This window comes from Palaemon carinicauda, chromosome 11 (assembly GCF_036898095.1).
Source record: "Palaemon carinicauda isolate YSFRI2023 chromosome 11, ASM3689809v2, whole genome shotgun sequence".
In the NCBI taxonomy this organism is placed as follows: Eukaryota; Metazoa; Arthropoda; class Malacostraca; order Decapoda; family Palaemonidae; genus Palaemon; species Palaemon carinicauda.
This window is the reverse complement of record NC_090735.1, coordinates 143,169,203-143,184,202: the sequence shown is the minus strand read 5'-3', so window position 1 is coordinate 143,184,202 and position 15,000 is coordinate 143,169,203. Positions and strand designations below refer to the sequence as shown.

The 15,000-nt window shown below is 37.6% G+C and overlaps 1 protein-coding gene across 2 annotated transcripts in view; it reads right to left on the bottom strand.

Moving 5' to 3' along the window:
- LOC137649800 (uncharacterized) overlaps positions 1-15,000 on the bottom strand; it is a 35,820-nt gene that overhangs the window by 7,301 nt on the left and 13,519 nt on the right. For both annotated transcript variants that reach the window (XM_068382743.1, XM_068382744.1), the window contains exons 2-3: positions 9,546-9,790; positions 1,027-1,192 (exon numbers count right to left, since the gene is read on the bottom strand). In XM_068382743.1, the coding sequence (XP_068238844.1) occupies positions 1,027-1,192; positions 9,546-9,774 (395 nt within the window). In that variant the 5' untranslated portion in view covers positions 9,775-9,790. The remainder of the gene's footprint in view (positions 1-1,026; positions 1,193-9,545; positions 9,791-15,000) is intronic.

Below are 15,000 nucleotides of genomic sequence, written 5' to 3'. Positions count from 1 at the left end.
GTCGGGCATGCTCGATCGTGTGGACAGGGCTTTAGAGAAAAAGAAAGTCCTCGATTTTCTCTTGAAAGTCTTAATATCTTCTGTATTTTGGAGTATGGCAAACTACTACATCTCCTTTAAATAATCCGTCATTGTAAAAGACACTGGGCTTCTGGAAAAAGGTGCCTTATTTATTTTTTTTTTCTGAAACGAGCGGCATCGCCAGTTGAAATAAATTTTACTTGGATGTTCGTTTAGTTAGCCGAGATTCAATTGCAGCAACAGTGACTTTACTTTTCATTCCTGATTTTTATTATCCTACTTTCATTCTCTTCTTTTTAACACTTTTGATCTTGCTATACTTAATTCCTAGGAATTTGCATTTTTGTCTCAATGATTCAGGAACATGATTGTTATCTGTGGTATCCTCTCTTAGCCTTGTCATATGACATTATTTGACTTTATAAAGTATCATAAAGTGTCTCTAAATCGCCGAAGTAAGGAGATACATTAGGATTTGCAGAGGTTTCTTTCCTGAGGAAGTTTCAGTCTTACTTTTTATGAGGGTCCTATTCAGCTTAAACTTCAATCTAAACTGGAGTGATTAGCCCAATTTAAAGAGGAACTAGTCATATTACTTTAAACTGGGTCTGCTTAGCCTAATCTAAACCATGGCTAAATATCCCAATTTAAGGGGTGACTAGTCATACTACTTTGAACGGGTTCTGGTTACCCAAAGCTAAACCAGGACTAGTCATGCCACTCTAAACAAGGACTTGCTAGCTCAATTTAAGGGAGAACAGTCAGCCCAGTATATCGGGATATCAGGAACTTGTCCATTCAATCTAAACTGGGTCAGGTCAGCTCATGGCAACTACCAGTCTGCATAGATCTTACTCGAACGGGTGTGCCCTTCAAGGTGTCTATGAAGACCGACTATTTAGGAGAGAAATATCACTCCTTTGGTATTGGCAAGGGCTCCCTATGTCCATGAGTAGTAATACTCGTTAGAACCATAAGTGTTTTATCATTAGTAATTAGACTTACCTTGCGCAGGCTCCTACAACGTTGTTGCCACCCATGTGAAGTCTAGGTGACATTTCATCCTGATCTGCCGACGGGGATGGGGTGGTTGGCGATGCATTTGGTCTGCAGTACTGTGAGCTGAGAGTGCCTATATGGCAATCCATTCCTTGGCAAGAGAATTCACCAGCTGAAAGTATTGTTATCCTTGGTATTACAACAAATTTTGAGATATATTTCTTTATCCCCGAAAGTATTTCTCAGACGAAAAGAACAACAATGGAAAGAAGTAAAACTGAATATGGACTACAATGCTAATGGGGATGAGTGTAAGACTGAAAGATGTTTCATAAGTAGTTTATTCAAATTGATACATTTAACCTGAAGATGAAAGGACTGAATAGCTATTTGATATGTTCATCTAACAACCACTAACTTCATATTAATTGAAGTTATGTTTATAATTTGTCGTAATAGTGAAAATGGACATCGACCTCTCACTTCATATGCATCTCTATCATATAAAAGTCGAGAAAAAATTCAATATTAAAAAAAGAAATGATTTGAAGACGATGGAAACAAAGAAGATAGATTGTTTTATATGTAAATATGGGAAGATTGATTTTTCTGTCGAGGATTTGGTTAAAGGGATTTCACTAAACATTTGGTCTTTCAGTAAATATATGGAGTTGCGGGAAAAAATCAATATTTGTGAAATAATAAAGATACTGAATTTATCAATAGCATACTCTAACTCAAGCGATGAAAGCCTCCATCAAACATATTATTCTTAAATACACTATTTTTTCTTGATCTCGACTAGTTTTAACCATTCCAAAATACATTTCAATCATATCCTGGCATTACTTCTCTAGAATACTCTCCACTTTCAAATAACTGCAAGAATGCTACTTCATCTTCACGGCGACTCACGCCTCTCTACTTCTGTGCCCTCCTTCAGATCATCCCTCATGTAACAATACTGCTAACTACTCTTCACTTTCAACTCCACTTATATTCTCTATAAGCAGCAACTCCTTTGATATACGCTCCATTATCCTCCCGTCTGGCGGTAACTGCTCTAAGATTTACAACATTTGCAAAACCATTTAAAAATCTTTTATGATTCTCTCCAATCAGGTATTGCTCCAAAATACGCATCATCACTGGTAGCAGCATGAAATAAAATTTTTCTTGTAACCTGATATACATGATAGATTAGAGAGCCTCACAACCTAACTTACATTGCTGATTGCTGAGCTTCACAACCTGACTTTCCTTCCTGAGTATTGAGGGTTACAACCTAACTTACGCTCCTGATTATTAAGCTCGAAAACGGACTTGCAATTTCGATTATTGAGCCTTGCAACCGAATTTGCAATCCTAATTATTGACTCCAGAAGCTTAACTTACACTCCTGATTATCAAGCCTTGCAACCTAGCTTAATTTGATGATTATTGAGCATCGTAACCTGATTTATATTCCTGATTATTGAGGCTTGTAAACTAACTTACATTACTGATTATTAAGCCTCACAACCTGACATAAATTCCTGAATATTGAGACAGGCATCCTGACATACATTCCTGATCAGTAAGCAAAGCACCCTGACTTATATTCATGATGATTGAGTCAAGCAACCTGATGTATATTCCTGATTATTGAGCCTCGCAACCTGACATACATTCTGATTATTGAGCCAAGTATCCAGACATGTATTACTGATTATTGAGCCAAGCAACCTGATATATATTCCTGAATATTGAGCCAAGCAACATGATATATATTCCTGATTACTGAGCCTTGCAACCTGACATACAATCCTGATTATGAGGCCACGCATCCTGACATACATTCCTGATCATTGAGCAAAGCAACCTGATATATTCCTGATTATTGAGCCACGCAACCTGACATACAATCTTGATTATTGAGCCACGCAACCTGACATACAATCCTGATTATTGGGCCACGCAACCTGACATAAAACCCTGATTATTGAACCATGTAACCTGACATTCAATCCTGATTATTGCACCACGCAACCTTACATATAATCCTGATTATTGGGCCATGCAACCTGACATAAAACCCTGATTATTGAACCATGTAACCTGACATTCAATCCTGATTATTGCACCACGCAACCTTACATACAATCCTGATTATTGGGCCACGCAACCTGACATAAAACCCTGATTATTGAACCATGTAACCTGACATTCAATCCTGATTATTGCACCACGCAACCTTACATATAATCCTGATTATTGGGCCATGCAACCTGACATATAATCCTGATTATTGAGCAACCCAACCAGACATACAATCCTGATTATTGGGTCAGGCAACCTGCCTTACAATCCTGATTATTGAGCAATGTAACCTGACATACAATTCTGATTATTGGGCCCCACAACCTTACATACAATCCTTATTATTGAGCCATGTAACCTGACATACAATCCTGATTATTGGGCCACGTAACCTTACATACAATCCTGATTATTGAGCCAAGTAACCTGACATACAATCCTGATTATTGGGCCACGGAACCTTACATACAATCCTGATTATTGAGCCATGTAACATGACATACAATCCTGATTATTGGGCCCCACAACCTTACATACAATCCTGATTATTAAGCCATGTAACCTGACATACAATCCTGATTATTAGGCCCCGCAACCTTACATACAATCCTGATTATTGAGCCAAGTAACCTGACATATAATCCTGATTATTGAGCAACACAACCAGACATACAATCCTGATTATTGGGTCACGCAAGCTGCCTTAAAATCCTGATTATTGGGCCACGCAACCTTACATACAATCCAGATTATTGAGCCATGTAACCTGACATACAATCCTGATTATTGGGCCACGCAACCTTACATACAATCCTGATTATTGAGCCAAGTAAACTGACATACAATCCTGATTATTGGGCCCCATAACCTTACATACAATCCTGATTATTGAGCCATGTAACCTGACATACAATCCTGATTATTGGGCCCCGCAACCTTACATACAATCCTGATTATTGAGCCATGTAACCTGACATACAATCCTGATTATTGGGCCCCGCAACCTTACATACAATCCTGATTATTGAGCCATGTAACCTGACATACAATCCTGATTATTGGGCCATGTAACCTGACATACAGTCCTGATTATTGAGCCAAGTAACCTGACATACAATCCTGATTATTGGGCCATGTAACCTGACATACAATCCTGATTATTGAACCAAGTAACCTGACATACAATCCTGATTATTGGGCCATGTAACCTGACATACAGTCCTGATTATTGAGCCAAGTAACCTGACATACAATCCTGATTATTGGGCCATGTAACCTGACATACAGTCCTGATTATTGAGCCAAGTAACCTGACATACAATCCTGATTATTGAGCCATGTAACCTGACATACAATCCTGATTATTGGGCCAAGTAACCTGACATACAATCCTGATTATTGGGCCAAGTAACCTGACACACAATCCTGATTATTGAGCCAAGTAACCTGACATACAATCCTGATTATTGGACCAAGTAACCTGACATACAATCTTGATTATTGAGCCAAGTAACCTGACATACAATCCTGATTATTGGGCACCGTAACCTTACATAAAATCCTGATTATTGAGCCATGTAACCTGACATACAATCCTGATTATTGAGCCCCGCAACCTTACATACAATCCTGATTATTGAGCCAAGTAACCTGACATACAATCCTGATTATTGGGCCACGTAACCTTGAATACAATCTTGATAATTAAGCCATGTAACCTGACATACAATCCTGATTATTGGGCCCCGCAACCTTACATACAATCCTGATTATTGAGCCAAGTAACCTTACATACAATCCTGATTATTGGGCCACGTAACCTTGCATACAATCTTGATTATTGAGCCATGTAACCTGACATACAATCCTGATTATTGGGCCCCTCAACCTTACATACAATCCTGATTATTGAGCCAAGTAACCTGACATACAATCCTGATTATTGGGCCATGTAACCTTACATACAATCCTGATTATTAGGCCACGCAACCTTACATAAAATCCTGATTATTGAGCCATGTAACCTCACATACAATCCTGATTATTGTGCCCCGTAACCTTACATACAATCCTGATTATTGAGCCAAGTAACCTGACATACAATCCTGATTATTAGGCCACGTAACCTTGAATACAATCTTGATAGTTAAGCCATGTAACCTGACATACAATCCTTATTATTGGGCCCCTCAACCTTACATACAATCCTGATTATTGAGCCAAGTAACCTGACATACAATCCTGATTATTGGGCCATGTAACCTTATATACAATCTTGATTATTAGGCCACGCAACCTTACATAAAATCCTGATTATTGAGCCATGTAACCTCACATACAATCCTGATTATTGTGCCCCGTAACCTTACATACAATCCTGATTATTGAGCCACGTAACCTGACATACAATCCTGTTTATTGGTCCCCGCAACCTTACATAAAATCGTGATTATTGGGCCATGTAACCTGACATACAATCCTGATTATTGGGCCCTGCAACCTTACATACAATCCTGATTATTGAGCCATGTAACCTGGCATACAATCCTGATTATTGGGCCCCGCAACCTTACATACAATCCTGATTACTGAGCCAAGTAACCTGACATACAATCCCGATTATTGGTCCATGTAACCTGACATACAATCCTGATTATTGAGCCACGTAACCTGACATACAATCCTGATTATTGAGCGATGTAACCTGACATACAATCCTGATTATTGGGCCCCGCAACCTTACATAAAATCCTGATTATTGGGCCATGTAACCTGACATACAATCCTGATTATTGGGCCCGGCAACCTTACATACAATCCTGATTATTGAGCCATGTAACCTTACATACAATCCTGATTATTGGGCCCCGCAACCTTACATACAATCCTGATTACTGAACCAAGTAACCTGACATACAATCCCGATTATTGGTCCATGTAACCTTACATACAATCTTGATTATTGGGCCACGCAACCTTACATACAAGCCTGATTATTGGGCCACGCAACCTGATATACAATCCTGATTATTGGGCCCCGTGACCTTACATACAATCCTGATTATTAAGCTAAGTAACCTGACATACAATCCTGATTATTGGGCCCCGAAACCTTACATAAAATCCTGATTATTCGGCCACGCAACCTGACATACAATCCTGATTATTGGGCCACGCAACCTGACATACAATCCTGATTATTGGGCCACGCAACCTTACATACAATCCTGATTATTGAGCCACGCAACCTTACATACAATCCTGATTATTGGGCCCCGCAACCTTGCATATAATCCTGATTATTGAGCCATGTAACCTGACATACAATCCTGATTATTGGGCCACGCAACCTTACATACAAGCCTGATTATTGGGCCACGCAACCTTACATACAATCCTGATTATTGAGCCATGTAACATGACATACAATCCTGATTATTGGGCCACGCAACCTTACATACAATCCTGATTATTGAGCCTTGTAACCTTACATACAATCCTGACTATTGGGCCACGCAACCTTACATACAATCCTGATTATTGGGCCCCTCAACCTTACATAAAATCCTGATTATTGGGCCACGCAACCTTACATACAATCCTGATTATTGAGCCATGTAACCTGACATACAATCCTGATTATTGGGCCACGCAACCTTACATAAAATCCTGATTATTGGGCCACGCAACCTTACATACAATCCTGATTATTGAGCCTTGTAACCTTACATACAATCCTGACTATTGGGCCACGCAACCTTATATAAAATCCTGATTATTGGGCCACGCAACCAGACATACAATCCTGATTATTGAGCCATGTAACCTGACATACAATCCTGATTATTGGGCCCCTCAACCTTACATAAAATCCTGATTATTGGGCCACGCAACCAGACATGCAATCCTGATTATTGAGCCATGTAACCTTACATACAATCCTGATTATTGGGCCACGCAACCTTACATACAATCCTGATTATTGAGCCATGTAACCTGACATACAATCCTGATTATTGGGCCATGCAACCTTACATACAAGCCTGATTATTGGGCCACGCAACCTTACATACAATCCTGATTTTTGAGCCATGTAACCTGACATACAATCCTGATTATTGGGCCACGCAACCTTACATACAATCCTGATTATTGAGCCACGCAACCTTACATACAATCCTGATTGTTGGGCCCCGCAACCTTGCATATAATCCTGATTATTGAGCCATGTAACCTGACATACAATCCTGATTATTGGGTCACGCAACCTTACATACAACCCTGATTATTGGGCCCCGCAACCTTACATACAATCCTGATTATTGAGCCATGTAACCTGACATACAATCCTGATTATTGGGCCACGCAACCTTACATACAATCCTGATTATTGAGCCACGCAACCTTACATACAATCCTGATTATTGGGCCCCGCAACCTTGCATATAATCCTGATTATTGAGCCATGTAACCTGACATACAATCCTGATTATTGGGCCACGCAACCTTACATACAAGCCTGATTATTGGGCCACGCTACCTTACATACAATCCTGATTATTGAGCCATGTAACCTGACATACAATCCTGATTATTGGGCCACGCAACCTTACATACAATCCTGATTATTGGGCCACGTAACCTTGCAAATAATCCTGATTATTGATCCACGCAACCTTACATATAATCCTGATTATTGGGTCACGAAACCTACCTTACAATCCTGATTATTGAGCTACGCAACCTTACATACAATCCTGATTATTGGGTCACAAAACCTACCTTACAATCCTGATAATTGAGCTACGCAACCTTACATACAATCCTGATTATTGGGTCACGAAACCTACCTTACAATCCTGATCATTGAGCAAAGCAACCTGATATATTCCTGATTATTGAGCCACGCAACCTGACATACAATCTTGATTATTGAGCCACGCAACCTGACATACAACCCTGATTATTGAACCACGTAACCTGACATTCAATCCTGATTATTGCACCACGCAACCTTACATATAATCCTGATTATTGGGCCATGCAACCTGACATATAATCCTGATTATTGAGCAACCCAACCAGACATACAATCCTGATTATTGGGTCAGGCAACCTGCCTTACAATCCTGATTATTGAGCCATGTAACCTGACATACAATCCTGATTATTGGGCCCCACAACCTTACATACAATCCTCATTATTGAGCCATGTAACCTGACATACAATCCTGATTATTGGGCCACGTAACCTTACATACAATCCTGATTATTGAGCCAAGTAACCTGACATACAATCCTGATTATTGGGCCACGTAACCTTACATACAATCCTGATTATTGAGCCATGTAACATGACATACAATCCTGATTATTGGGCCCCGCAACCTTACATACAATCCTGATTATTGAGCCACGCAACCTTACATACAATCCTGATTATTGGGCCCCGCAACCTTGCATATAATCCTGATTATTGAGCCATGTAACCTGACATACAATCCTGATTATTGGGCCACGCAACCTTACATACAAGCCTGATTATTGGGCCACGCTACCTTACATACAATCCTGATTATTGAGCCATGTAACCTGACATACAATCCTGATTATTGGGCCACGCAACCTTACATACAATCCTGATTATTGGGCCACGTAACCTTGCAAATAATCCTGATTATTGATCCACGCAACCTTACATATAATCCTGATTATTGGGTCACGAAATCTACCTTACAATCCTGATTATTGAGCTACGCAACCTTACATACAATCCTGATTATTGGGTCACGAAACCTACCTTACAATCCTGATAATTGAGCTACGCAACCTTACATACAATCCTGATTATTGGGTCACGAAACCTACCTTACAATCCTGATTATTGAGCTACGCAACCTGACATAAATTCATAATTATTGAGCCAAGCAACCTTTCATAAAGTACTGACTATTGAGCCACTCTTCCTGACATACAATCCTGATTATTGAGCCACGCAACTTAGCATACAATCCTGATTATTGGGCCACGCAACCTGAATTACCTAATGAGCTACGCTACCTGAGATACAATCCTGATTATTGAGCCTTGCAACCTGACATACAATCCTGATTATTGGGTCACGAAACCTGGCATACAATCCTGATTATTTAGCCACGTAACCTGACATACTATCCTGATTATTGGGCCACGTAACCTTACATATAACCCTGATTATTAGGCCACGCAACCTAATATACAATCCTGATCATTGAGACTCGTAACCTGACATACAACCCTGATTATTGAGCCACGCAACCTGACATACAATCCTGATTATTGGGTCTCGCAACCTGACTTACCTATTGGGCCACGCAACCTGACAATCAATCCTGATTATTGATCCAAGCATCCTGACATACATTCCTGATCATTGAGCAAATCAACCTGATATATTCCTGACTTACAATCTTGATAATCGAGTTTCGCCAGGTTGGGCGTGTAGTTGCCGTCACGACAAATCTGGTTGATGATGATCTCGAGACATTCTCCTCGAAGAGTTCCGTCGAAGCAAAACTTATTTGAGAAAAAGTCCGGACTAGGCGGGGGTGGAAATAGTGCCGAAATCGGTGGTCCCTGTTCCGCAACGATGACTTGCATTACCCAAAGCATGACGAACACAGACAGGACCCTCATGGTTGTCACGTGTCACCTGTGGCGAAGAATGGTAGGATATCTTAGACAGTCTTTTCTACACCATTTGGTTTTATTTGTAACTAATAATACACTGTCTAATAAATCACCATGGTAAACAGTAGAGGGAGCAGTATTCCACACTGTAGTACTCTTGACATCAAATACATCTGTAAGACTACCATCGACCATTACCCTACAGGTTCCACTATATATAAATATATATATATATATATATATATATATATATATATATATATATATATATATATATATATATATATATATATGTATGTATGTATATATATACATATATATAATAAATGATAAATGGACTGTCTTATGAAGGCCGGAAGGAATAACAGAGATTTATATAATGAGAATGACAGATAATAGATTGACATTAAAAACAACAGAATGGGTCCCTAGAAATTGCAAAAGAAACGGAAGGAGGAAGAGAAGACGATGGATTGGCAAACTAAGAAATTGTGTCGGTATAGACTGGAGAGTTTGTTTCTTTATGTAGAAATAATTTGAGATTCAACTCTACTCTATATAATTGTCTTTGACATTGAAGATATACATATTGTGAAATTGAATTGAAGTTTGAAATAACTCGATTATGATGTTGAAATGTATGATCGTAAAGAGTTTATTACAGGTTTAATTTCAAATTAAAAAAACTTGGAAATAAAATAAAGCTGTTTTTAAGGTTTCATACTAACAACCATTTTTATTCTCCTTTTTGAAACTCTCCGTGTACTAAATGTCAAAAAGTCAAACGTTTACAAAATCTTTGATATGCTGTGTGATTTTGATTATCAAAATCCTTCTTGATTTCTCAACATAACCAATGATGTAAATCACTGAACAGACGGAACTTTTACGTCCAGTCATCAGTGTGGAATTCATTGCATAAAATGCTTCCAAATTACTTAATCTCCAAGTAACACGAATGTGTATAAAGTCATCCTTTAAAAATAAAGACTTAATTTCATATAACTTTTTACACAAGTTCATATTCTTGGTTGGTATTTAAATGAAGCTAAAGTTTAAAATTTACATAAAGGTTCATTGATAATTCCAAAAAGATAATTCAGTCAGATGCGGCCCAATTTATAGATAATGTTAAAAAAAAATGGGAAAATTCAACAGTTATTAGATTCAATTAAACTATCTCTCTGAAAGGATAAGCAGGTTGAAATGTACTGTTATGGAGACATCAAATACACAAATGGACAATTAAAAGAAATGATCATATTCGGTGCACAGAGCAGCTGAAATTGATCTAGGAGTTATAGGGACCTGTGCACATACACTAATTTGAATATAAACAATTGCAACTATCAAATCAACTTTATGGAGTTATTTCTTACATAATTGTTGAGGTGTGAATTGATTGATTGATTGATTGATTTAAAATTTTCTGGCATCCTGACATCTAAGGTCATTGACGCCGATATCATTTATTATATATAAAAAACCAAAGAATATTTAATTAAAACAATAAAAGTTAAGATGTCAATATAAAAGTTAAATAGTTTTTAGAAGTCCTGCTTCTGAAATAAATCTAAAAATGCCGCTCGCATAGTAGGACACATCATGTCCAAGAATCTTGGCAAGGATGAACCTGCCATCGGTATTCTAGTTCGAATTGGAAGGAATGTAAACACGAAGCAATAAAGCAACTAATAAAAACTGTTGTCAGTTGATCTATTCAGTTACAAGACTGTGTGTAAATCTTAGAGTATAGCAGTATCTTTTAACATAAAAAATGGTAAATAGTTCGAGAACCTAAGTTGGTTTTGGGATGAGGTTGGACTCCACTATAGTAAACTAGCAAACAGATTCTAAATTTACTACTTGGGTGAGCATGGACATCTGGAATATATTTAGGAATGCAATGCCATTTACACCCAGTTGTCAGTTGTATCAGTGTTAGACGCCAGTGAAACATGTGTTCATTAACTTAGTAACAAAAAGTTGAATATGGGACCGTATAATGTTGAAATTGAAGAGTGACTACTTATAGAGATTTGTGTAGATTCTACAAATCATATTCTTCTCTCACAAACCAGCAACTCCCACCCCACCTCTCTCTCTCTCTCTCCCTCTCTCTCTCTCTCTCTCTCTCTCTCTCTCTCTCTCTCTCTCTCTCTCTCTCTCTCTCTCTCAGACAGACACCTGACAACCGCCAAGGAGATAGCCCAATCTTGGCTCAGTTTTCAGCTTTTCCAGAAGTGATGAATCAGTTTCCTTTGGGGGAGCTGATGTATTAGGCTGAATCGGCAAGGCGTTCCGTGTTCACTGATGACGACACAGTCTAGGGTCATCAACTTGCCTTCAGAATTGCTGGAATAACTCTAAAGACTCCGACGTCCCCTCGAAACTATTACTGCCTGCAATAGTTGACGACTCTGAAGCGAATTAAGCAAGAAATACAAGCTGGCGTCTTTGATCATTCATGCTCTCTCTCTCTCTCTCTCTCTCTCTCTCTCTCTCTCTCTCTCTCTCTCTCTCTCTCTCTCTCTCTCTCTCTCTCTCTCTCTCTCTCATGATACATCCTCAGAAACAAAACTGGAATTGAGTAATCTTTGAAATTTTCCATCTCGCCAACAAATAATTACTTATAATTAATATCAATTAAAACATTCAACGTGATCGATCATATAAAGAGGGATAAATAAAACCCAATAATAAATAAAGAGAGAGAGAGAGAGAGAGAGAGAGAGAGAGAGAGAGAGAGAGAGAGAGAGAGAGAGAGATGGGGCTATTATAAATAGAGAGAGAGAGAAAGGTCACAGTTTGAATTACAGCTGTCTCAACTTAAAAGACAACTTTTTGAACAGAAAACCTTTCCCAAGAAGTATATTTCGTGATGTTAATTTCCAGAAAGTGTACACAATAGAAAAAACTCACTATAAATAGATTTTCATAGGGGACATAACGAAATAACATCATGATTTACATAATAGATTTATGGACTTCAAAAGCAAAGTAATCTCCTCCATGACTTCAACTGTTCCTTCATTTGAGCATAACAAATAATAAATAAAGAAAAAAGAAAACATTGATAAATATCGCAAAAGTGAAAAGTACTTTAAAAAGTTTCTGTTGATGTAAAGACAATCTTTCAGGTTGTATGCCGTTTGTCAAATAGCTAGTATCCATTTTTGAAGTCATATATGTTTGACAAGATGGCATTACTTGAGGGCTAAATTGGCTATTTGGTGCAAACGCTTGCCGGCAAAATGCTTAAAAAAAATAAAAGCATCCTTGTTCCTGTCACACACTACCCTATAAAAGCTGACAGATTAAACGATCACCTTTCCAGACCGAAATACTTATGACACTCTTTTAAAAACTGCCTAGTGGCTGGTAGTTAGCTAACGACGTTACAACTCCTTTTCTTGCTTGTCTTTCTTCTCTGTCTTCGGCTTTTATCTATTTGTATTTGGGGTCATTGTTTTCTATCAGCATTTTTACATAGATGGTCCAGTGGAAATCATTCTTTGAAAACGGGTTAGGTTGAAACCTTCCATAGAAAAGTTCAGTTGAAAGCAACCCATGGAAGAAGAGCCAGGTTAGAATCTTCTCAAAGTTCAGTTGAAAATCTCCGATGGAAGAAGATTTAGGTTGAAACCTTCCTTAAAAAAGCTAAGTTGAAAGCAACCCATGGAAGAAGAGCCAGGTTAGAATCTACCTTAAAGTTCAGTTGAAAATCTCTGTGGGAAGAAGAGTCAGGTTGAAACCTTCCTTAAAGAAAGTTCAGTTGAAAACACCCAATGGAAGAAGAGTCAGGTTGAAACCTCAGACAAAAGGTAGCATTGTTGACACATGGATCTTCAACTCAAAATATCTTAAACTGAAATACATTGGATCAGGTCTTTTAAAAGAGGAAAACTAATATAAACTGAAAATAGTCCAACCTAGAATAGGTAACTCCGGCAAGGTCATATAATTGTTGACAAGTGTACATTAATATGAAAGTCTCAGTAAGAATATGTGACTCTTGGCACATGTAAAAGATGTAATAAACACCGTCAGCTGTACAGGTTATTCATAAATAGTAAATTGGTAAATAGAATTTTGCGATCTTAGTAAATAGATTTGATATCTTGGTAAAAAGGGGTTAACTTCAAGTTTCCCCATACTGTATATATATATATATATATATATATATATATATATATATATATATATATATATATATATATATATTAATATTCAGTTTTCTTTTCTTATTAGCATTGTGTTAAATTGGTACACTGTTAAAAAAAACCGTAATTTTAATCAGAAATTCTCCGTGAAAATATTCTGTTCCCATCCGTATTTCAATAAAAGACAGGTGACCGTAATTTTACTTTACTTTTCTATTATATTTTACGGGTTGGTGACCGTAATATCACTCATTTACGTCAATATATCCGTTTTTAAAACTAAAACTCCTGGATTAAATGTTGCCAGACAATTACCTTTTTTATAATGCTAATTTTTAAGTGTAGTTTATATATATATATATATATATTATTCTTGAATGGAAGATATGCTTCATTTCCAGTCTGGGCAAAAGCTGTCTATATTACAGAAAGTTTCCTGAATATTATTTCCAATGTAAGTTCTTTTGTCAAAGAAAATATAGTCAGACTAAATTCATAACCAATTGATTACTCTCGAGCAACATAAATCATAATGCTTTCAATCGATCATAATATTCATAATTATTTCCATTTTTCTTTTTTCAATTTTTTTTCTTTCATAGTTTTTACCTTATCCACTCACTGTTTATATTTCCTCAGTAGCTTCAAAACGATTGACGCTGATATTTGCCTATTATTTCCTCTAGTCACTCTTTCTTTTCTCTCTGCTCTAAAGGAAATTTGTAATTTTTTCTTTTCCCAAAGAACGCATAATTTTCGAAAGGTTATCATATATCCATTCAATGTCGTTCTAACTCCCCAATTTCTTTTGTTTATGAGAATCATTGTGACCCATTAATAATATAGCATACTCTTAGGTCTGTGACAATATTCAGAAATGACGCTCCTATTACCTTAAAGTAATGTCTACAGTCCACAACTCAAGGCGCACTGCTGGCACTATCCTGCTTTGGAAGATCTCATCTGCCATATATGTGTCGTCGCCACAGATGAAGTAACCAAACCAAAGGTGGATGACATTCCGAAACGCTGTACCAACACTTCAAAATTTGTTTAAAAAAAAAAAATG